The sequence below is a fragment of the Nerophis lumbriciformis genome, linkage group LG01 (assembly GCF_033978685.3).
Source record: "Nerophis lumbriciformis linkage group LG01, RoL_Nlum_v2.1, whole genome shotgun sequence".
Lineage (NCBI taxonomy): Eukaryota > Metazoa > Chordata > Actinopteri > Syngnathiformes > Syngnathidae > Nerophis > Nerophis lumbriciformis.
In genome coordinates, this window is record NC_084548.2 from 32899494 (window position 1) to 32925000 (window position 25507).

General features: G+C 41.4%; 1 protein-coding gene across 1 annotated transcript in view; it reads right to left on the reverse strand.

The window, feature by feature from the left end:
• tead3a (TEA domain family member 3 a) overlaps nucleotides 1–19165 on the reverse strand; it is a 56611-nt gene extending 37446 nt beyond the window's left edge. The window contains exons 1-2 of the mRNA XM_061969339.2: nucleotides 19079–19165; nucleotides 18910–18973 (exon numbers count right to left, since the gene is read on the reverse strand). Of these exons, the coding sequence (XP_061825323.2) occupies nucleotides 18910–18973; nucleotides 19079–19165 (151 nt within the window). The remainder of the gene's footprint in view (nucleotides 1–18909; nucleotides 18974–19078) is intronic.
• Nucleotides 19166–25507: the final 6342 nt, after the last annotated feature.

Sequence of the window (25507 nt, forward strand, 5' to 3'; positions counted from 1 at the left end):
ATAGGGGAATTGCACTTTTTTGCCTATCGTTCACAATCATTATGAGACGAGAAAACCAAAATTTAGATTTTTCCCGCCTTCTCACATAAAAAACAGCTCGTTCGAGGTGACTAGCAATGCAGCTAATGGGAGCAATCAATTCTACCTCTCGTTCGGTAACCCATATAATAACCAAGCTGTAGCGATATTATTATAGTAACAGCAAACACTCAGGAACCAGTTTTCTATCGTAGTAACACATTGGCCTGCTTCTTCAGTATTAGCCATAACAGATAACTACAGCAAGAGATAAGATACCTTCTACATCAACAAGAAACGCGTTTCAGTTTGCAATACACATCACTGCGATACGACACCAATTTGTACTCATTGAAAAACATGAACAATCATATTACAGCATCTGTAAAGTATTAGCACACATTTCATGTTTTGTTTGTACACAGCTGAGCTAGCCAAACAGCCAATGTATTGTAGTTGTACTCACACGCATGGCATACTGCGTGTATTAGAGATGCGCGGTTTGCGGGCACAACCGCGGAGTCCGCGGATTATCCGCGGATCGGGCGGATGAAATAAAAAAAAAAAAAAAGATTTTATCCGCGGGTCGGGTCGGGCGGTTGAAATAAAAAAAAAATAGATTTTAAATAGATTCAGGCGGGTGGCAGTTAAACCAATTCGGAAATATATATACCGTATTTTCCGCACTATTAGCCGCACCTAAAAACCACAAATTTACTCAAAAGCTGACAGTGCGGCTTATAACCCGGTGCGCTTTATATATGGATTAATATTAAGATTCCTTTTCATAAAGTTTAGGGCTCGCAACTACGGTAAACAGCCGCCATCTTTTTTCCCCGTAGAAGAGGAAGCGCTTCTTCTTCTACGGTAAGCAACCGCCAAGGTAAGCACCCGCCCCCATAGAAGAGGAAGCGCTTCTTCTTCTACTGTAAGCAACCACCCGCCCCCGTAGAAGAAGAAGCGCGCGGATATTACGTTTCATTTCATTTGTGTGTTTACATCTGTAAAGACCACAAAATGGCTCCTATTAAGAGACACGCGTACAACGCAGAATTCAAACTCAAGGCAATAAGTCACGCAGTAGAACACGGAAATAGAGCAGCAGCAAGAGAATTGAACATAAATGGTGCGTAGGTAGAGGAAGCAACAAGATGACCTGCGCCACTAAGACAGGGAGACAGCGCCGGACGACATACGCCAACATCTGCCAGTGGATTGTAAATGCCTGGGCGGATATATCAGTCTCAACTGTGGTCCGAGCTTTCCGGAAGGCAGGATTCACGGAACTGCTGGACAACAACAGCGACACTGACTCTGATGACTTCCACCAGACGGAGCCGGCCATTTTGGATGCCGTATTCGCCCAACTTTTTAATTCAGACACTGAAGAAGAATTCGAGGGATTTATGGATGAGGAATAATTTCAGAAAGTGAGCTTTAAATGTTTATTTTGTGTGTTGTGACATTAACGTTCGAGCAACATTAAGTTATTGATGTTGCTATTGCTCTGCGCTATTTTGAATTTTACTATGTTTGTGATTGCACATTTGCACATTACCGTACATTTTGGGAGTGAACAGAGTTGTTAGAACGCTGGTTTTTAATATATTATTAAAGTTTGACTGACCTATCTGACTGTTTTTTTGACATTCCCTTTAGCGCAGTTAGATGCAGCTTATAACCCGGGGCGGCTTATAGGTGGACAAAGTTTTGAAATATGCCGTTCATTGAAGGCGCGGCTTATAACCCAGGGCGGCTTATGGTGCGGGAAATACGGTACATAGTTAAATGTTGTTACCCACATACGAAAAACGAGCAGGCACCTGCTGCATATGCCACAACAGAAGAAAAAAAAAAAAAAAAAGAGATGGACACTTTTACGGAGCGGAGAAGGGACGCCTCGCCGGGGTCCGGGACCGAGGCCCCTTCCCTTGAGAGGGCCCCACCGGGAGCCGTAGCTGAGGCGATCCGCGAGAAGGGCCCGACGCACGTCCAGGGTCACCACCGCGCCCACCGCACCGACACCCCGCCTCGTCCGCCTTCACGCGCAGCAGGTAAGCAGCTTACCTGCCCGCCACCCCCGTGGCCGGGGGCTCGTAACAGGGGTCACTCCGCGCGTTCCGCCCGCGCAGCTTACCTGCCCGCCACCCCTGTTGCCGGGGGCGCGTAACAGGGGTCACTCCGCGCGCAGTGCGCTCACGAAAGGGGTGGGGCTCACCCTGGTTGATATAGACAGCAGGACGGTGGCCATGGAAGTTGGAACCCGCTAAGGAGTGTGTAACAACCCACCTGCCGAATCAACTAGCCCTGAAAATGGATGGCGCTGGAGCGTCGGGCCCATACCCGGCCGTCGCCGGCAGCGAGACGCGCTTGGAGTTGCGCTCAGCGCGGCTCTCATATGATTGCGCACTGGTGTGCGTCTGGGTCATGACAGCGTGGCACGCGAATGTCTGTGCTGCATTGGATCAGTCTCCTTTCTTTAACAGGCAAAAGCTTTATAACCTCACTAATACCTTGCATCGTCTATATTAGATATATAACAACGGGCGGGTGCGGGCGGGTGCGGTTCTGATCAAATGTTAGATCGGGTGGATGGCGGATGGTTGACGACTTTCTGATGCGGTTGCGGATGAAATAATTGCCTATCCGCGCATCTCTAGCGTGTATCATGATCGATATTAAAGTGACTCACTTGATGGACAGTTGTTCTTCTGGTCGAGCTGGCCGGGGACGTTTTTTGTTGGTTTTGGATAAGCAATCCATTTACAGTATGTCGAAATAGCTTGGCTTCAAGTTCCATATTTATAGCCTCAAAATCACTTTCATCCCCTTCTCCGGGCTTCCGACTGCTCCAACGTCTCATTCTTCCTTCATGCTCGCTTCTATAAGCAGCAATGTATTTAGCTTCAAAAGTATAAGGTTGTAAATCCTCATTTGCCCAAAAATCGTTGTTTGTTACCAAGTCTGCCATGATTAGAAAACACACTTGTGTTTGATTCTGGAAGTAGGAACAAACATTTGCTTCCAGAAGTCGGACGTGCAGTGCTATGGAAACAGAAATCAATGCGTAGAATAAATCATCCATCCATCCATCCATTTCCTACCGCTTATTCCCTTCCTGGAAATTAATAAAACTATCAAAATACGGTAAATAATCAACATATTACATGTTGTTATGAACGTGTCTGTTACTACATTATATATAGACTTGCACTGTATACATACAACACTGCTGGATGGTTTTGAAGTTGTTTTAGAGGGCTTTGAAGGCTACACCAGTGAGTAGGGATGATGTTTGTTAAGAAATTATCGATGTCGATGCCATTATCGAATCCTCTTATAGAACAGATTCTTAATCGAATCTCTTATCAAATCCAGATAGGTTGTTGTGTGCGCACCTTGTGTGTGCACTGAGTTCCAAAAGCCGTAGATGTTATGTGACTGGGCCGGCACGCTGTTTATATGGAGGAAAGGCGGACGTGACTGAGGACAGCATGCGGACGTTAAAGGATGAAGGTTTGAGGTGTGAAAGGACGCTAAAGACACGCCCCCTGTGAGCATATAGTGCTGCTATGTGCGTTGTAAATAAAAAAATTGACCACAAACACATCACCAACATGGACGAGGTGCCGCTCACTTTCGACATCCCGGTGAAGCACACTGTGGAGAAGAAGGGGACCAGCACGGTAGCGAATCGATACGCACAACGAGGCAAGAGAAGTCGGCTTTTACTATTGTGCTAGCTTGCTATGCTAATGGACAACGAGACTGACTTTGAAAATTAGGAGAGGGAATCTGGCGTGTTTGATGGAGAACTTGCCCAGCTGTTCATTTCGGACACAGAAGATGAGGACTTTGATGGATTTGTGGATGAGGATTGATCAAAAAATAATGTGAATACCGGTACATTGATAAATACTTCAATAAAGTACAACCGAACTCAGTTTTGCTCCTGCTGCCTTTTTAAAACAGCGTCCATGCATGCTAGTGTATGTTTTCAGCTAGCGTATGTTTAACCATGCCTGCGCCCAAAAATATGCTGCGCCTGATTTATGCGTTAAATACAGAAATAGCACCCGTAACTGACACGGCGCCTTTTAATACGGTACGCCCTATGGTCGCGGAAATACAGTATAGTGGCTTCGATAACGGGAACCGGTTCTCAAAAAGGGATTCGAATCCATGGAATCGGTTCTTTTCTTATCGAAGCATCGGGAGAACCGGTTTTCGAACATCATCCCTACCAGTGAGTCCCATTAGCTGCATCTTTCGAGCTTTTTTTTTAATCATCTTTAAAAAAAAAAAAAGGGGGGTGTGGTTTTGTCTCTCATAATGATTGCAAAATTCCCAAAAATAGTGCAGTACCCCTTTAAGGTGTGATGAATGAAAAAGCATGTCATAATTGGATAATTTTTTTCAGGGTTCATGTACTAGAGATGCGCGGATAGGCAATTTATTTCATCCGCAACCGCGTCAGAAAGTCGTCAACCATCCGCCATCCACCCGATGTAACGTTTGATCAGAACTGCACCCGCCCGCCATCCGCCCACACCCGCCCGAAGTTTTATTTACGGAGGCAATAATTGAGCATGGATTTCCAATCGCACTGGCTGATCACATGGGACAGTTAAATGTTTGTAATGCAACCTTTAAAAATCATTACGCGGTGATCGCGGTCCCAAAAATAAACTTTTCTTGCATGATAATGTCCAGAAAAATTTGCTTTATATTACTATAGAGTCCTTTTAACGAATGAGTTTGATGGTTTATCACAAACCTTAAATGAAAGAAGTCCTTTGTTCTCCTGCACCATGCGCGCGTGCGCTTTGGCCTTGCTTCGTGTTTGGTGCGCAATCCTGTCGGCTGTATTTCACAGCACGACATACTGTTAAAAGTGTTTATACTATTTATGCTTTCAAGTCCAAGTTGAAGAAATCTTGTTAAATGTTGACAGCATAACTACCAAAATACAGAAGTATGTCCTTAATATTTTTGCAGTGCTATTTCTGTTGAAAAGTTCAAATGATTACATTAGAGATGTGATGTGCCACTTTTCAAGTGTCTGATGGCTTAAATTAATTTTCATTAATTTTTCATATTTTGAATTCTTTTGAAAGGCTTACAAAAAAACTACATTTGAATTGTAATTCCATGCTATTGACAGGACTATTAATTTTAATGAAGTTAGCTTACCATGTTTACAGTATGATAATTGTGATAGAAATGTGAATTTTAGGCACAGAATATTTTTTACAATTGAACAAGGCAGTAGATTATACAAGCTTGGACAGAAAGTTAATAATGACACCAATTTTTTTTTTAATGGAATTGTTTAGTACTGTTTTACCATTTGTTTACTGTAAAAAGTGTTTATACTGTTTATACTTTCAATTAACAAATTGAAGTCTTGTGAAAGGTTGACAGGATAACTGGCATTAACTGTCAAAATAATTTCAAACTATTGAAGTTAGCTTACAGAATAAACATGCCAATCAACCCATATGATTTTTGCTGTAATATTTTTGTTTTGAAAAGTCACTGTGACTGATAGAAAAGTGATGGTTTTAGCAACATTTTAACCTGTCTGAATGCTAATAATCATTTTGCGTCGGGGGGCGAAGCCCTGAACCCCCCACCAGGACTTTGTCCTGGACCTACCGGGGCCTGCGGCCCTTGGACCCTGGCTACTAGGTTTTTCTGATTTCAAAAGTTGGCAGGTATGGTGAGGTTATAAAGCTTTTGCCTGTTAAAGAAAGGAGACTGATCCAATGCAGCACAGACTTTCGCGTGCCACGCTGTCACGACCCAGACGCACACCAGTGCGCAATCATATGGGAGCCGCGCTGAGCGCACCTCCAAGCGCGTCTCGCTGCCGGCGACGGCCAGGTATGGGCCCACGCTCCAGCGCCATCCATTTTCAGGGCTAGTTGATTCGGCAGGTGGGTTGTTACACACTCCTTAGCGGGTTCCGACTTCCATGGCCACCGTCCTGCTCTCTATATAAACCAGGGTGAGCCCCACCCCTTTCGTGAGCGCACTGCGCGCGGAGTGACCCCTGTTGCGCGCCCCCGGCAACAGGGGTGGCGGGCAGGTAAGCTGCGCGGGCGGAGCGCGCGGAGTGACCCATGTTACGAGCCCCCGGCCACGGGGGTGGCGGGCAGGTTAGCTGCTTACCTGCTGCGCGTGACGCCGGCCGCGGCGAAGGCAGACGAGGCGGGGTGTCGGTGCGGTGGGCGCGGTAGTGACCCTGGACGTGCGTCGGGCCCTTCTCGCGGATCGCCTCAGCTACGGCTCCCGGTGGGGCCCTCTCGGGGGAAGGGGCCTCGGTCCCGGACCCCGGCGAGGTGTCCCTTCTCCGCTCCGTAAAAGTGTCCATCTCTTTTCTTTTTTTTTCTTCTGTTGTGGCATATGCAGCAGGTGTAAGGCTGCAGCTAACGATTATTTTTCTATCGATTAATCTATAGATTATTTTTTCGATTAATCGGTTAATCTATAGATTATTTTTTCGATTAATCTATAGATTATTTTTCCTTTTACCGATTATTTTTTTATTTAAAATAAAGATGAAAAAATAAATTTAGGCCAGTTTTTTCAAAAGGCATGACTTATTTACAAAAAAAAAAGTATGGCCACTCAGTCAACATTGACAACAACATGACAAAATATTCTGTAACAATGTAAACATTTAAAACTTTTAACATTTAACAAAATTAAAAGTAGCTTATTTGCTTTTTAATGTGGAAATATAAAAGTAAACAGCCAGTGCAAATCTTAATATTCTGCAATAGTATAAGCATTTCAAAAGTAAAAGTATTGCTTATTTTGCTTTAAAATGTACAAAAATAAAGATAAACATCCAATACAAAAAAGTGCAAAACGAAATATTCTGTAACAGTGTAAACATTTCAACAAAAGTTAAATTATTGCTTATTTTGCTTAATAACACAACAATGATAGTATGATTAAAGTGAAAGTTAATTGTTGGTTTGTACATAGTATATGTAACTGTTAATGTTGTAAAAGGTATTTGCACAACTAATTAACGTTAGCGTCTTTGTAAACACTGAACAGGCACGCCAAACGCGCCTCTCAGAGCGAAACTGTGTTTTAGTTTATGAATTTACAACGCAGATACAAATGACACATTCATGTTTTTGTGTAATGATGACAACGTATACTCACGCGGACGATTGACTAGTTGATGGTGATGGCAAGAACTCTGTCGGGTGTTTTCTTTTCAAATGTTCCTTCATAGCCGTTGTGCTGCTATGATAGGCCATTTCCGCTCCACACAGTGTGCATACAACAACTGTCAAGTGTTTTGCTTTTTTCGCTGTGCTTATCCCACACTTGAAGGGATGTACCAATGCTAAATGTGGCTTCTGGATTTCACTCAAAAGACCAGACCGTAGTTACCTTTTCCTTTTATTTTCCTTTAGTTTGCAACAGTTTTTCCAACCAAGAAACAGCTTCTTTTTTCTTCTTTAGTCTTTTTAGCAGTCTTTAGCAGTGTTAGTAGACTTTAGTAGACTTTAGTTTCTTTAGCTGTCATTAGCTGTATTTAGTAGCCTTTAGTAGCCTTTAGCTTCTTTAGTAGGTGAAAAACCTCTAAGGACAAAACACCACAAGATTAACATGCTGTAAAAAATCAATCAATTATCAATCCCATAATTTACAATTATTAATTAGGCAATCAAACTCTTAACCATTAAACAAGTGCAAGAAAATGGACACATCTTTTCCCTTTAAGTTAAAACAGATTTTAAATAAATTGTCTCAACATAAATGCACCAAGATACATATACTAAACAACAGTCAGTTACACAAAACACCGTGTGTATTTAGCCTCCAGACTAAGCACGCTACATGCACACAACTCCCCCCGCACCCCCCGTTTCAGCCTTAAGCAGGTGCCTGCTCGTTTTTCATATGTGGGTAACAACATTTAACTATGTATATATATTTCCGAATTGGTTTAACTGCCACCCGCAAAAAAAAATAATTAATTAATCCGCCCGACCCGACCGCGGATAAAATCTTATTTTTTTTTATTTCATCCGCCCGATCCGCGGATAATCCGCGGACTCCGCGGTTGTGCCCGCAAACCGCGCATCTCTATCATGTACACTGTAAAATTGTAATCCGAATTATGATGAGATTAAATAAATGTTGCCCATGCACACGTAGCTACTGACATTTATAAGTTAGAACTATGTGATGCTTTTATTAGAAATGGCAACAGCGGATGATTTTAGCATGCATGTACAAGCCAGTCTGCCCCACAAAAGGATAGAGACATTTGAGAAACGTATTGCCTACAACTGGATGACGTTGGAAAGCTTTGCGCAAGTCCCCCATTGTAGTACGACACTGCAGTCAATAAGCCCCCTTTTATCTATTCCCTTGTGGGGCAGACTGGCTCGTACATGCACATGCATCCTCTGCTGTTGCCATTTCTAATACAAAGTAGGATTGGAAAATTTTAATTTCAATTTCGATGACTTCTTACGATTATGAAAATATACATACAATATCCGGAGCTTGTGACAGTGAAACAGATGAAGAGAGAATGAGTGAAAAAAGAGCATGTCTACTGGAACTTTGGGATGTCACCATAGTTGCTATTTTTATTTGACACAATGCTAGTGTTCCTTATCAATAACCACTAAACTCAATTAAAAAAGTAAGGCATATGATTTTCTGGTTCACGTAACCGCAGACAGAGTCACATAATTGGCCAATAAAACTAAATTTGCTTTTCAACGCCAAATAATATCAGGGAAATTGACATAAATTTAAGTGAAATGTTGTCATTGTGAGGAGAAGAGACATTTATTTGGCAAAATAATGTGTCCGGTAGTGCTCATTTATCCCCGACACACTCAAACGCCGGCCGTCCTGAACTCAAAAATGCTGAGGCGGCCACTTGAAACAGAGACGAAACTACGAAGCTAAAGCTAGCAAGAACAATCCATACACCCACAATACATCTCATCTGCTTGTGTTGTAACGACATCATGGATGTTACATTAATCTACAAACAGTGGTCGCAACTTGAGAGGCTAGCCCTTTTTTTTTTTACAGCCTCAAGTCGCCTCTCGTCAAGCTGACAATAGCAGCACAGCACACTTCCCTCCTTCACAATAATAGCGTGGTGCGCCACACCCGGTCTGACTGCGCTAACAAAATAAGGGATTTAAAAAAGTACCTTGCACAAGCATCATGTACTTGAAGCACTTATTGATACATTTACTTAATTATTGTACTTTGACCTAAAATACTGCTCAAAATTGTCCAAATATGTTTTACACCAAAAATGTGAGGATTTTATAAAATGTATTTGAGACAAAATACACACATATGGTGGTAAAATAAGTAATGTTAAAAACTGAATTAAAAACAAACTGGAAAAACTAAACGTTATTGTTTTTTGTATTGAAGTGAAGTGAATTATATTTATATCACTCTTTTTTTCAAGAGACTCAAGCGCTTAACATAGTGAAACCCATTATCTACATATATAAGCTACATTTAAACCAGTGTGGGTGGCACTGGGAGAAAGGGTAAAGTGTCTTGCCCAAGGACACAACCGCAGTGACTAGAATGGCAGAGGTGGGAATCAAACCTGGAACCCTCAAGTTGCTGGCACAGCCCCTCTACCAAGTGAGCAATGCTGCCCCAATATTGTGAATTAGTGTATTATATTTATATAGCACTTTTCTCTAGTGACTCAAAGCGCTTTACATTGTGAAACCCAATATCTAAGTTAATTTTTTTTTTTTTAAACCACTGTGGGTGGCACTGGGAGCAGGTGGGTAGTGTCCAGTGTTGGGTTAGTTACTGAAAACCAGTAACTAGTTACAGTTACTAGTTACTTTATTTCAAAAGTAACTCAGTTACTAACTCAGTTACTTACACCAAAACGTAATGCGTTACTGTGAAAAGTAACTATTTAGTTACTTATTTTTTTCTCCTTTTTTTAAGGCTCCCATTAATGCCCTTTTAGCCTTCGTTTCAGTACTGTTATTGCACTGGAGAATAATACAATGTGTTGATCAACTTGACATGCATTTGCATCACTGAACTCTGCTAAGCAATGTGGTCTACATACAACACACAAAGACAAAGATATGTTTCAAAGGGCCAATTTATTTCAGGCCACAACAAATTAACAAAACTATTTGAAATAGCTGCAACATAACATACATAAGTAACAAACCGCATAATAACAACATAGCTGTAAAGCTGGCTTCACCCAAGGAAGGCACACATGACATACACAAAGCCTAATCAGGCATTTTTTCTCTCTCAAGGAATTGTGAAATAAAATCATGTATTCAGGAGATCAACACTGTAGTGAAGCCCAGAAGACTCTACACATTTCCCCAGTTTTAGTTTAGAGAAAATGAAAGATTGGCCTGGCCCACTAGCATCCCTCTTTATGTTTGTGAACTTTATAGTCTATACATTTAGAGTGATGTGATAATCAAACACTCTAGAAGTCTAGAATGAAATAGTATATAAGAGAATTGACAGTGTGTACCTTCAATGATGAGCAGAGGCAGAGTTTGGAGTGTTTTCTTTAGCTCGCTTTCCATGTTTATGTACTCACTGTCCAGGTACTTGGAACATGTTTTCTGTGCCATTTGTTGTTTGACGCCGGTATCATGCTATTTAGCTGCCAGAAAACGGGTGACTCCACTGTAGAAATAGCCTGCATGTCTTCTAGCACATACGCTGCAATGGCTCTATCAATATTGTCCTGGCTAGCATTGCCTCCGTTAATATCCTTAGGTGGAGGTGAAGTGGCATCGGAGTCTGTGTCTCTCTTTACTAGCTTCGTCAAAGCATGTTGCTTATGTGGCGTGGCGAAGTTGGGAGAGTGGCCGTGCCAGCAATCTGAGGGTTACTGGTTCAATCCCCACCTTCTACCAACCTAGTCACGTTTGTTGTGTCCTTGAGCAAGACACTTCAACCTTGCTCCTGATGGGTCCTGGTTAGTGCCTTGCATGGCAGCTCCCGCCATCAGTGTGTGAATGTGTGTGTGAATGTGGAAATAGTGTCAAAGCGCTTTGAGTTCCTGAAAAAGGTAGAAAAGCTATACAAGTATATCCCGTTTACATTTATGTAGCTGTTTCAGCAGATTTGAATTGCTGTTTTGGGCAGTATTCCCGGGTGCGGTCACTGTTGCTACTCACTGCTCCCCTCACCTCCCAGGGGGTGATCAAGGGTTATGGGTCAAATGCAGAGAATAATTTCACCACACCTAGTGTGTGTGTGACAATCATTGTCACTTTAACTTTAAGTAGATGGGATCTTTGATCCAAGACACAACTTACATTTAACTAAACTGTTATTTTCTTTGTGCTCGACAAAAGAAAAGTAGTGACAATGTCTCCATGTTAACTTGTTAAGAAACTCGACTTCTGACTTCACCATGATGTCTTGTTAGTTGTTATGAGAGTAGCGTGTGTGTGTGTGTGTGCGTGTGGCCCTTTAAGAAATGACAGCATGTGAGGTGAGTGACGTCAGTGAGTGAGTGGGCGAGAGAGGTGAGGGAGCGCAACAGTTAGTGTGTGCAGGTGCTCTAGCTTGGTGGATGGCTGCGTGTAAGACACCAATAAAGTCGCAAAGTTGCAACAAACCGCCGGCCTCATCATTCACCCTCGAGTCCGGAGCTGTAAAGACCCACTGCCGGGTAAAGTGAAAGTTGTTAGCCCCGAAATACATAGGCCCTGGAGGAACGTTTCCCCTGCGCTCCGCTCCTCGGTCGAGGAAAGCACGCCTTTTCTTTTCCTTGTGAGACAGAAGGACGACACTTCTTCTGTTTCTAGCCGATACTACATTAAAAAATAACGTAAAATAACGCAGTAACGCATCATGTAGTAACGGTAACTGAGTTACTGGATATAAAAAAATAACGCGTTAGATTACTAGTTACCGCCGAAACTAACGGCGTTACAGTAACGCGTTACTTAGTAACGCGTTAGTCCCAACACTGGTAGTGTCTTGCCCAAGAACACAACAGCAGTGACTAGGTTGGCAGAAGCGGGGATCGAACCTGGAATCCTCAAGTTGCTGGCACAGCCACTCTACCAACCGAGCTATACCGCTCAATGTTGCTTTTGTTATTTAAATATATGTTATTTATATTATTTTACTTGTTGTGGTTTATTCCTTACGGATTTATATCAGTTTTTTTAAACTATAAAGTTGAGTTTTGATGGTACAATAAATGCTTAGGTTTTCAAATTAATGAATAATCGTGTCATTAATTGAGTTGAGTTGAGTTTGAGTTTATTTCGAACATGCAAGCATACAACATGACATCACAATTTCCAGTTTCTCTTTTCAACATGTTAGAAAAGGAGTAGGAAGAAGCGGTATAGCTCGACTTGAGGGTTCCAGGTTCGATCCCCGCACCCGCCATCCTCGTCACTGCCGTTGTGTCCTTGGGCAAGACACTTTACACACCTGCTCCCAGTGCCACCCACACTGGTTTAAATGTAACTTAGATATTGGGTTTCACTATGTAAAAGGGCTTTGAGTCACTGGAGAAAAGTGCTGTATAAATATAATTCACTTCACTTATTTGTATTACTTCCGTGTGGACGTATGCTCGTGCGCGATTGTGAGTGAATGTGAACAGCGGCAATCACAAATTACAAAATAAATTTAAAAAAACATCTATGTCATGCGTGCAATACAACTGTGCTGCTTTTATTTTGAAAAGTGTTATTTATGGGCGTATGTCCGTGTGTAACCTGTGAGTGAAGGTGCACAGCGACAAGTGATGCCCTGTTATCCCCAAGACGCTAAAAAGAGAAAAGTTGATGACGAATGCTGTGTTTTCAACAAGACATGGACTGCCAAGTATTTCTTTACAGAAATTAAAGGTAAAGCCGTGTGTTTAATTTGTGGTACACAGGTTGCAGTGTTTAAAGAATATAATTTGAATCGCCACTACACGACGAAGCACGAGGAAAAATACCGGAATCTGTCTTATGAAGCGCGCGCAACGGAGGCTGATGCGTTGATGGTAAAACTGCAAACCCAAAAAAGACTTTTTGCCAAATTTCACACCCCCAGAGATGCAGCCATCAGGACAAGTTTCGTCATTTCTCACAAAATCGCCAGAAAAAGTAAGGCGTTTTCTGACGGAGAGTTTATTAAGGAGTGCTTATTGGACTCTGTTGCGCTAATATGCCCGGAGAAGAGGGGCGTATTTGAGAACGTGTCACTCTCCCGACGCACTGTAACGAGGCGGGTTGAGACCATCGCTGGAAACTTGGAGCTTCAGCTGAATAACAGAACGGCCGGCTTTGACTGTTTTTCGCTGTCTTTGGATGAGAGCTGCGATGTACGTAACACCGCCCAGCTGCACATCTTCTTACGTGGGATAACTGCAGACTTTCAAATCACGGAGGAGCTGGCAGCCATGCAGTCAATTAAAGAGACAACCACAGGTAATGACTTGTTCACATAGGTAAATGCGTGTTTGGAGATGTTAGGACTGAAATGGGACTAGCTGGCAGGTGTGACAACAGATGGCTGTCCAAATCTGACAGGGAAAAACGTTGGACTTTTAAAGAGGATGCAGTATAAAGTGACAGAAATGGACATTTTTGCATTGTATTATATATCAGGAAGTGTTGTGTAAGACAGTGTTAAAAATAAAACCATAAAAAGCAATCTGCTTTTGTATAAAGTTAAGTTAGGTTAAATGAAATTATTATTATTATTATTTATCTTACGGTAAATCAAAAATAATTTGAGCAAAATTTAATTGAAATATTGTCGGTGTGGCTCTCCAGCAGTGCTCAGGTTGCTCATGCGGCCCCCGGTAAAAATGAATTGCCCACCCCTGGTTTAGAACATGTTTTGCTTTATTCATTATTGACGTGTTTCTTGCTACTTTATGTTGTATATTTTTTACATGAGATTTCCAGTTCAATTTATCATCAATCATTATACCTAGAAATTTGCTTTCATTTACTCTTTCAATTTCTATTCTGTCTATTTGTATTTGTGTTTGACTTTCCCTTCTACTATTACCAAATAGCATTGTTTTAGTTTTACTGAGATTCAAAGATAGACTGTTTTTGTCAAATATTGTGATTACAATATCAATCAAAATAAAATTGCGATTTTTTTTTTTTGCCATAATTGTCCAGCCCTAATATAAAGTAGCATACAGCTCTCTAACTTATATCTGTCAGTAGACTCGATATGAAAGCGCTACAAACTACAACATGGCTGACAGGGAGAAGACGTTGGGCGGTATGGCGTAGTGGGTAGAGCAACCGTGCCAGAAACCTGAGGGTTGCAGGTTCGCTCCCCGCCTCTTACCATCCAAAAAATCGCTGCCGTTGTGTCCTTGGGCGGGACACTTCACCCTTTGCCCCCAGTGCCACTCACACCGGTGAACTGAATGATGAATGATAGGTGGTGGTCGGAGGGGCCGTTGGCGCAAATTGTAGCCACGCTTCCGTCAGTCTACCCCAGGTGTGAATGATTGATGGGTTCTACATGTAAAGCGACTTTGGGTACTTAGAAAAGCGCTATATAAATCCCAGTTTTTTTTTTTTGTTGGAGATGGAGGCACGTACATAAGACCACCGTGGCGCAGTTGGGAGAGTGGCCGTTCGATCCCCACCTTCTACCAACCTCGTCACGTCCGTTGTGTCCTTGAGCAAGACATTTCACTCTTGCTCCTGATGGGTCATGGTTAGGGCCTTGCATGGCAGCTCCCGCCATCAGTATGTGAATGTGTGTGTGAATGGGTGAATGTGGAAATAGTGTCAAAGCGCTTTGAATACCTTGAAGGTAGAAAAGCATATACAAGTATACCCATTTACCATTTACAAAACAGTGCATCCTGAAGAGATAATCAGAAAGTGGCTTGAAGACGGGCTGTCAAATATAATCTATGCAAAAGGTTGCCCAAAGCACCACCATTACATGTTATGTAGACCACAAGAAGTGTTTTAAATGTAGAAAAAAAAAATCATAATATCACTCCGTTAAGTCTCAAATTCCAAACGGCTATTTGGAAAGAGGCAAGTGTTTTATAAATATCTCCGGCCCCCATGGTTTGGATTAAAATCTTCCGGAGTTATGGGGATCCCAAATACACAACAACAGGTGCCAACTGGTACGAAAAGTTGGTTTTGCAAATTATGATCCCTTTAATTAGTGTTGTTGCAACTAAGTTTAGGCAATCATTCTGTGCACATTAACAGTGTGTGCTAATCACTGGACAACCACGCTTGCCCAAAATTGTACATCAAAGAGATTAATGTTAAGTTTTGATTACCATTGTTGAAGTTGTATCATGATTGACATTGTTGAAGTTGTATCAAGGACACAAACATTTTAGCAGTGGTCTGCTCTGCATCATACAAAGACCCATCCATCCATTTTCTACTGCTTATCCCTTATGAGTTTGCGGGGGTGCTGTGCCAACACAGATAGACAGACAACATTCACACTCACATACACAAATTAGGGCCAATTTAGTGTTGCCAATCAACCTATCGCCTGGTGCATGTCTTTGGAGGTGGGAGGAAGCCGGAGTACCCGGAGGGAATCCACGCAGTCACGGGGAGAACATGCAAACTCCACACAGAAAGATCCCGAGCGCAGGATCGAACCCAGGACCTTCGTATTACCAATCAAAATAATAGCGATGATTTTTGCCATAATCTTCCAGCCCTAATATAAAGTAGCATATAGCTCTCCAACTTATATCTGTCAGTAGACTCGATATGGAAGCGCTACCAACTACAACATGGCTGACAGGGAATAGATGTTGTTGGAGTGGAGGCACGTACATTAGACCACCCACAAAACAGCGCATCCTGAAGATATGATCAGAAAGTGGCTTGAAAACAGTCTGTAAAATATAATCTATGCAAAAGGTTGTCCAAAGCACCACCATTACATGTTATGTAGACCACAAGAAGTGTTTTAAATGTAGAAAAAAATATATCATAATATGACTCTTTTAAGTCTCAAATTCCGAATGGCCATTTGGAAAGAGGCAAGTGTTTTATAAATATCTCCGCCACTCCCACCCCATGGTTTGGATTAAAATCTTCCGGAGTTATGGGGATCCCAAATACACAACAGGTGCCAACTGGTACGAAAAGTTGGTTTTGCAAATTACGATCCCTTTTATTAGTGTTGTTTCAACTAAGTTTATGCAATAATTCCGTGCACATTAACAGTGTGTGCTAATCACTGGACAACCACGCTTGCCCAAAATTGTACATCAAAGAGACTAATGTTAAGTTTTGATTGCCATTGGTGAAGTTCTATCATGATTGACATTGTTGAAGTCGTATTAAGGACATAAACATCAGTGGTCTGCTCTGTATCATACAAAGATCCATCCATCCATTTTCTACCACTTGTCCCTCATGGGGTCGCGGGGGGTGCTGGAGCCTATCCCAGCTGCACACAGGCAGAAGGCGGGGTACACCCTGGACAAGTCGCCACCTCGTCACAGATAGACAACATTCACACTCACATTCACACACTAGGGCCAATTTAGTGTTGCCAATCAACCTATCCCCAGGTGCATGTCTTTGCGGAGTACCCGGGGGGAACCCACGAAGTCACAGGGAGAACATGCAAACTCCACACAGAAAGATCCCGAGCGCAGGATCAAACCCAGGACCTTTGTATTGTGAGGCACACGTACTAACCCCTGTACCACCATCATACAAAAGATGTTTTCCAATATTTTGGTCAGCATTTTTAGACTAGACTTAGACTTTCTTTTTATTGTCATTCAAATTTGAACTTTACAGCACAGATAAGAACAACATTTTGTTACATAAGCTCATGGTAGTGCAGGATAAAAAAGCAGTAAGGTGCATATATAAATAAATAAATAGGTTACTGTACAGTAGGGCTGCAACAACTAATCGATTAAATTGATTAAAATTGATTATAAAATAGTTGGCGATTAATTTAGTCATCGATTCGTTGGATCTATGCTATGCGCATGCGCAGAGGCTAGTCTTTTTTTTTTTTAACCTTTATTTATAAACTGCAACATTTACAAACAGCTGAGAAACAATAACCAAAATAATAGGGGTGTAACAATACGTGTATTTGTATCGAACTGTTTCGGTACGGGGGTTTCGTTTCGGTGCGGAAGTGTACCGAACGAGTTTCCACACGGACATATTAAGTAGCGTACTGCACGTTGTGTAAACAATACTCAAAATGCCGGACATTTGAGGCATTTAAGAAACTCCGCCCTAACAGCTCCGCAAAAGAGGACATGTCCGGTGAAAAGAGGACGTATGGTCAGTCTATCGTAGCAGCGATCGGTTTCACCGGACGCTAGGATGCTAGCAGCGACCGGGCTAGGTCCTGACCATACGTCCTCTTTTCACCGGACATGTCCTCTTTTGCTGGGCTGTCGGGCAGTGTTTCTTAAATGCCTCATTTTGAGTTAGGGTTGTGTGTATTTTCAATGTACGTTCAGGGTTAAGAGGGTTAAAAACAAAACAAATTGTGCGTGCAGCAGCATTCGTGAGAGAGGGGGAGAGACAGAGAGAGCGAGAGAGTTGTGAAAAACGCGCATGCTTTTTATCGATACATTTATCAGATTTAATTTTTTATTACCTATAGCAGGGGTGTCAAAAGTGTGCATTTTTGTAACATTTTCCTTGTTTTATTTGGCAAGTTGAAAGAACATGGCGCCAGTATGCTGTTTGTTTCCAATAAAATACTGGAAAGGATAGAAATGTAGTTTGTCTCTTTTATCCTATTATTAATCGAAGTAATAATCGACAGATTAATCGATTATCAAATTAATCGTTAGTTGCAGCCCTACTGTACAGATAAAATATATTGCACTTTTCCACATGCGTCCACGTTTATGGATGTATGTTATATTGTCTTTTTTATTCCAGCGAGTTAATCCATTTTGGGGGGAGTTGAGGGGATAATTTAATTATGATGCGTTCAAGAGCTTTACATGCATCGACGTGATAAAGAGTCATTACTAAGAGATAGGGTTGCATACAAATATAGTACATTGTGAGTGTATGCACAGATCATGTTCCTTTCACTTTCTAAACAGTTCTCTACCGTCAAAGGGTCAGTCAGGTGTTTGGTGCAGTGGAGGGGCCAGTCTAGCACAGAACTAAATAAAGTAATGAGCTCAGCAAACGTTGACAACCACTTCGGCTCGAATGAGAAGACATTGTGGACGAGTCATGCTTTAACTAGCTCCTAATGGCCGATTCTGAACAACACAACACTAAGGGTACATGAAATAGGTTAACAATCTGAATTAAACCGGAATTAAAGGCTGCGTTGATGTTTATGTCGAGTCACTTTCACTTGGGCGTAAAACTTTATTCGCGGAGATTAGACCTAGCATACAAATGAAAGCACACTATTCGTAAATTTGCTTTAGAAAAAGGAGGGCGGGGGTTCGGAATAACCCGACACAAAAGACGGCAAATCACTGCAACGCCACACAACTTGAAAAGTGTCTAGAAGTGTGTTACTTGAAGCCTTAGTTTGACAAATATACGTCCTGGACAAGCCGCAGCTAATGTGCTTGCGCAGACATGCTAGTTCGCTAGCTTATGTGCTAATAATACCTAGCCAGCAACTCCAGTAAAGTTGGGGGAGACGCTTTTGACCAAAAAGTCCCCGGCATTACTGAGCGGGAGGCGGTGGGAGAGCGCGGAACAACAACCCACAGCAAACACCGCACTCTGAATCAGCACAGCAGCGGTGAGAAAAATGACAAACATGCCAAATATCCGAAAACTTCAGGCGCGCGGCGGCGCGGCTGCGGGAGGCGGCGTGGAAGTTGCACGGCAGCGCACAACAAAGAAAGTTTGTTGGGAGGACGCTCACCTTGTTGAAGGTTCTGCTGCTCCGCCGCCACTGACCCAGACTCGCCTGTAAACTTCGACTTTTGCTAACCCCAATGGCCGCTACGAGAGACTACTACAATGTATTTGACTGGGGAAAAAAAGGCGGAATGCCAAGTATGGGGTTTGCTATGCAAGGAGCGCGCGCGCACATACACACGAGAGGCGTGGCGTCCCGGACACGCGCACACGCTAACATTTGGTGGAGTCCCATCACATTGAGCACAGACTCCTCCCATCGCGTCAGCACTCTTGGATGGGCCTCATTTTTCCAAAATTAAACAACTTTTATTTTGAATATGGCTAAGTCAACTTTAACAACTTCCGGGTGTATCATTAAAACAACGTTACTGCACCTCTGTTCCTTCGTATATTAGACTTAGACCAGTGGTTCTTAACCTTGTTGGAGGTACCGAACCCCACCAGTTTCATATGCGCATTCACCGAACCGTAATCATAAAATGATGTTATTATATTAAATAAATACTTATATATACATACATATATATATATATATATATATATATATATATATATATATATATATATATATATATATATATATATATATATATATATATATATATATTGCAAACAGAAAGATAGAGGAATGTACACATAATGCCATGTTTACATCTCATTGTGCAACATGTGAATGTTTTAGTGGAAACTAAATGTGATATCTGAAAGGGGTACACATTATTTCCAAAGTAGGACCCCCCACCCAGACATATAATACTAGTACACAGCTCATGAAAAACAATGTTATAGTCATTGTAAGTGGGCCAAAACACTTATATTAGAAAATAATCTCATGGAAATTACTGATTGATTGATTGATTGAGACTTTTATTAGTAGGTTGCACAGTGAAGTACATATTCCGTACAATTTGACCACTAAATGGTAACACCCGAATAAGTTTTTCAACTTGTTTAAGTCGGGGTCCACTTAAATTGATTCATGATACAGATATATACTATCATATATACTATCATCATAATACAGTCATCACACAAGATAATCATCAGGGTGTATACATTGAATTATTTACATTATTTACAATTCGGGGTGTGGTGGTGGGGGGTGGGGGGGGGGATTAGGTTTGGTTGTTATCATCAGTCATCAACAATTGAGAACAGAGAAATGGATATTGAAACAGTGTAGGTCTGACTTGGCAGGATTTGTACAGCAAGTAGTGGACATAGAGAGACAGAGAGAGATCAGAAGGCATAAGAAAAGTATCTACATTTGATTGTTTACATTTGATTGTTAACAATCTGGGGAAGGTGTAAGTTTAGGGTTGAAGTTGCCTGGAGGTGTACTTTTATTGCGGTTTTGAAGGAGGATAGAGATGCCCTTTCTTTTATACCTGTTGGGAGCGCATTCCACATTGATATGGCATAGAAAGAGAATGAGTTAAGACCTTTATTAGATCGGAATCTGGGTTTAACGTGGTTAGTGGAGCTCCCCCTGGTGTTGTGGTTATGGCAGTCATAAGGAAGTAGTTTGACATGTACTTCGGTATCAGGGAGGTGTAGCGGATTTTATAGACTAGGCTCAGTGCAAGTTGTATTACTCTGTCCTCCACCCTGAGCCAGCCCACTTTGGAGAAGTGGGTAGGAGTGAGGTGGGATCTGGGGTGGAGGTCTAGAAGTAATCTAACTAGCTTGTTCTGGGATGTTTGGAGTCTAGATTTGAGGGTTTTGGAGGTGCTAGGGTACCAGAAAGTGCATGTGTAATCGAAAAAGGGTTGAACGAGAGTTCCCGCTAGAATCCTCATGGTGCTTTTGTTGACCAGAGAGTAGATTCTATAGAGAAATCTGGTTCTTTGGTTGACCTTTTTGATTACCTTGGTTGCCATTTTATCACAGGAAAGATTAGCCTCTAGGTAGGTGGAACCTAGGTAGGTGACCTCATCTTTCCTGGTGATAACAATGTCACCCACTTTTATAGTGAAGTCATTGACTTTCTTAAGGTTGATGTGGGACCCAAACAGGATGGATTCCGTTTTACCCAAGTGTATGGACAGCTTGTTGTCAGCGAGCCAGGTACAAGTTCTACAGAGTTCAGCACAGAGGATTTTCTCCACCTGTGACTTGTCCTTGTCTGAACATGTGAATGTTTTAGTGGAAACTAAATGCGATATCTGAAAGGGGTACACATTATTTCCAAAGTGGGACCCCCCACCCAGACATATAATACTAGTACACAGCTCATGAAAAACAATATGTTATAGTCATTGTAAGTGGGCCAAAACACCTATATTAGAAAATAATCTCATGGAAATTACTGTTGTCATTTGATTACAATAATAAAACATTTAACTTGTTATTTAGTCAGGTTTGGGACAGGTGTGCTGCAGGTGTGACCACATGTGCTCCACCGAATGCTCAAGGAGTTTTTGCGTTTACTCACATATATGGAAAATTAGAGGGAACATTGTTTGGGGGTATCCATAATACGCCGATAGGGAGAAGTTTTTATTTACACGATAAGCCGGGCGTGTCTTGACCTCCACGGCGGAGGCTCTGCAGAACCCCTGAGGCCGACTCACAGAACCCCTAGGGTTCGATCGAACCCAGGTTAAGAACCACTGACTTAGACTTAGACTTCCTTTTTATTGTCATTCAAATTTGAACTTAACAGTACAAATAAGAACACAATTTTGTTACATAAGCTCATGGTAGTGCAGGATAAAAAAGCAATAAGGTGCATATATAAATAAATAAATAGTTTACTGTACAGATAAATATATTGCACTTTTTCACATGCGTCCACGTTTATGGATGTATGTAACCACGTTAAACCCAGATTCCAAACTAACAAAGGTCTTAACTCATTCTCTTTCTATGCCACATCAATATGGAATGCACTCCCAACAGGTGTTAAAGAAAGGGCATCTCTATCCTCCTTCAAAACCGCAATAAAAGTACACCTCCAGGCAACTTCAACCCTAAACTAACACCCTACTTGTTAATAATCAAACGTAAATAATCAAATGTAGATACTTTTTCTTATGCCTTCTGATCTCTCTCTCTCTCTCTCTCTCTCTCTCTCTGTCTCTCTCTCTCTGTCTCTCTCTCTCTCTCTCTCTCTCTCTCTCTCTCTCTCTCTCTCTCTCTCTCTCTCTCTCTCTTTCTCTCTCTCTCTCTCTCTCTCTCACTCTCTCTCTCTCTCTCTCTCTCTCTCTCTCTCTCTCTCTCTCTCTCTCTCTCTCTCTCTCTCTCTCTCTCTCTCTCTATGTCCACTACTTGCTGTACATATCCTACCAAGTCAGACCTACACTGTTTCAATGTCCATTTCTCTGTTCTCAATTGTTGATGACTGAAGTGATGATAACAACCAAACCTAACGCCCCTCCCCCCCTCCACATCCCACACCCCGGATTGTAAATAAATTAAATAATTCAATGTACATACCCTGATGATTATCTTGTGTGATGACTGTATTATTATGATGAGAGTATATCTGATAGTATATATCTGTATCATGAATCAATTTAAGTGAACCCCGACTTAAACAAGTTGAAAAACTTATTTGGGTGCTACCATTTAGTGGTCAATTGTGCGGAATGTGTACTTCACTGTGCAATCTACTAATAAAAGTTTCAATCAATCAATCAATCAAACTCATTATGTTCACTGCTCGCTGTGCATATCCTACAAAGTCAGACCTACTCTGTTTCAATGTCCATTTCTCTGAGTGTACAGCTCCACTAATGGACATTGGAGTGTTACTTTCAAAGGCAAAATTAAAGTATTGCTAGAAACATAATTTTATATGGGACTTTATTGTATTATATGTATAGTACATGTTCCAAAAAGAAAAAAGCATAAAACACCACCAGAATTAGAGATATTACAAGTCAAAGTGATGAAGCTTAGTGTTACGCTCATGACTTGGTGTAACTAAACATTACCCTATAAGATGAAGGCAATTGAATTTTATTGATATTTGAAATGTATTCAATGTTTATAAATGAATATTTAAATATACTAAATGTAAAAAAGGGAATAAATATTCAAAATAAGATCATTAAATGAAAGGTTTCTCATAGTCATTCATATTGACATCCCACTGCGTTGTGAGTTTTTCCTTGCCTTATGTGGGCTCTGAACCGAGGATGTCGTTGTGGCTTGTGCAGCACTTTGAGACACTTGGGATTTAGGGCTATATAAATAAACATTGATTGATTGATTGATTGATTGAACAAAAAAAGAAAAAATACCTGTGAAAGGTTATTCCGAGTGTCCTCGTTTTAACTGTACGGCATAGTGTGCTACTACAGTGCATCTGGAAAGTATTCACAACGCTTCACTTTTTCCACATGTTCTTATGTTACAGCCTTTTTATAAATTGGAATACATGCATTTTTCCCTCATACTTTCACACGCAATACCACATATTGACAATGTGATTTTTTTGTAATATAAAACATAAACAAACAAACAAACAAAAAAAACACTTATATAAATAATCACAGCCTTTGCTCAATGCACCCTTGGCAGCAATTACGGCCTCAAGTATTTTTGAATACGATGCCACAAGCTTGGCACACATATCTTTGGGCAGTTTCGCCCATTCCTCTTTGAAGCACCTCTCACGCGCCATCAGGTTGGATGGGAAGAATTGGTTTTCATCCAGGATGTCTCTGTACATTTCTGCATTCATCTTTCCCTCTATCCTGACTAGTCTTCCAGTTTATACTGCTAAAAACATCTCCACAATACGATCCTGCTACCACCATGCTTCACTGTAGCGATGGTATTGGCCTGGTGATGAGAGGTGCCTGGTTTTCATCCAAACATGACTCCTGGCTTTCACACCAAAGAGTTCAATCTTTGTCTCATCAGACCAGAGAATTTTGTTTCTTATGGTCTGAGAGTCTTTCAGGTGCATTTTGGCAAACTTCTTATGAAGGAATGGCTGCCGTCTGGCCACTGTAGACCTGATTGGTGTATTGTAGCAGAGATGGGTGTCCTTCTGGAAGGTTCTCTTCTCTCCACAGAGGAATTCTGTAGCTCTGACAGAGTGACCATCTGCTTTTTGGTCACCTCCCTGACTAGACTAAGATGAATGCAGTAATGTACAGAGACATCCTGGATGAAAACCAAGACTTCTCATCCAACCTGATGGAGCTTGAGAAGTGCTACAAAGAGGAATGTGTCAAACTGCCCAAAGATAGGTGTGCCATGAATTGATTTATGTGGACCCCGACTTAAACAATTTGAAAAACTTATTCGGGTGTTACCATTTAGTGGTCAATTGTACAGAATATGTACTGTACTGTGCAATATACTAATAAAAGTTTCAATCAATAAAAAAAAGCCAAGCTTGTGGCATCATATTCAAAAAGACTTGAGGCTACAATTGCGGCCAGAGGTGCATCAACTGAAGAAGGGCTGTGAATACATGTGATGTTTTAGTTCATACATTTTAATACATTTGCAAAATACAAAAAAACCCAAAACATTTTCACATTGTTTATATGGGTTATTGTCTGTATAATTTTGAGGCCAAAAGTTGATTTATTCTATTTTGGAATAAGGCTGTAACAACAAGATGTGGACAATTTGAAGAACAGCCTTCTGAGTGGCCTACTGGTTAGAGTGTCCGCCCTGAGATCGGTAGGTTGTGAGTTCAAATCCCGGCCGAGTCATACCAAAGACTATAAAAATGGGACCCATTACCTCCCTGCTTGGCACTCAGCATCAAGGGTTGGAATTGGGGGTTAAATCATCACCAAAATGATTCCCGGGCGCGGCCACCGCTGCTGCCCACTGATCCCCTCACCTCCCAGGGGGTGATCAAGGGTGATGGGTCAAATGCAGAGAATAATCTCGCCACACCTAGTGTGTGTGTGACAATCATTGGTACTTTAACTTTTTAACTTTAACTGTGGATACTTTCCGGATGCACTGTATGTGCAGAAAACTGTGCAGGCATTTTTTTGTTGTTTTAGTTTTTGTGCCTTCGACAACCATAAAATACTCTTATTCTTTGCCCCTACTAGCTTAGGCTGGCCATAGGCACGCAGCTTAAAGAAGCATGTCCCAGCTACCTATTCATATATATGATTCAGGCCCCCTAGAATAAAAAAAACCAAAACATAAATGGAGGTTACAAATCATTTCACCAAAAAAATAAACTAAAACTACAACAAGCAGCCAAGTTTTTACATTAACTGGAATTAGTTATTTTTTATTAAATTTATTTGATTATTTAAGCTGAGATAGGCTCCAGCGCCCCCCGCGACCCCGAAGGGATTAAGCGGTAGAAAATGGATGAATGGAAGTTAAATTCTGTTTGAAAAAAGCTTCTTCAAACAATGTCAAATGTAGCTCAAAACGTGTTAAATTTGCCATTTATTCATAGCACTTTCCACAACACTGTTAAAACAAACAAAGTTCAGAGAGTCAAACAGTCAAACAAAACAAATGTTGAAATCAGTACAACTTAAAAGGCCAAAATGTGTGCTCTGTGGGCTATAAAACCCAATTAGTCTCATCATTCTGAAAACTAATAAAAAATACAAACTATGTATTGTACACTGAGATGACAAAAATAAAGAACACAAATG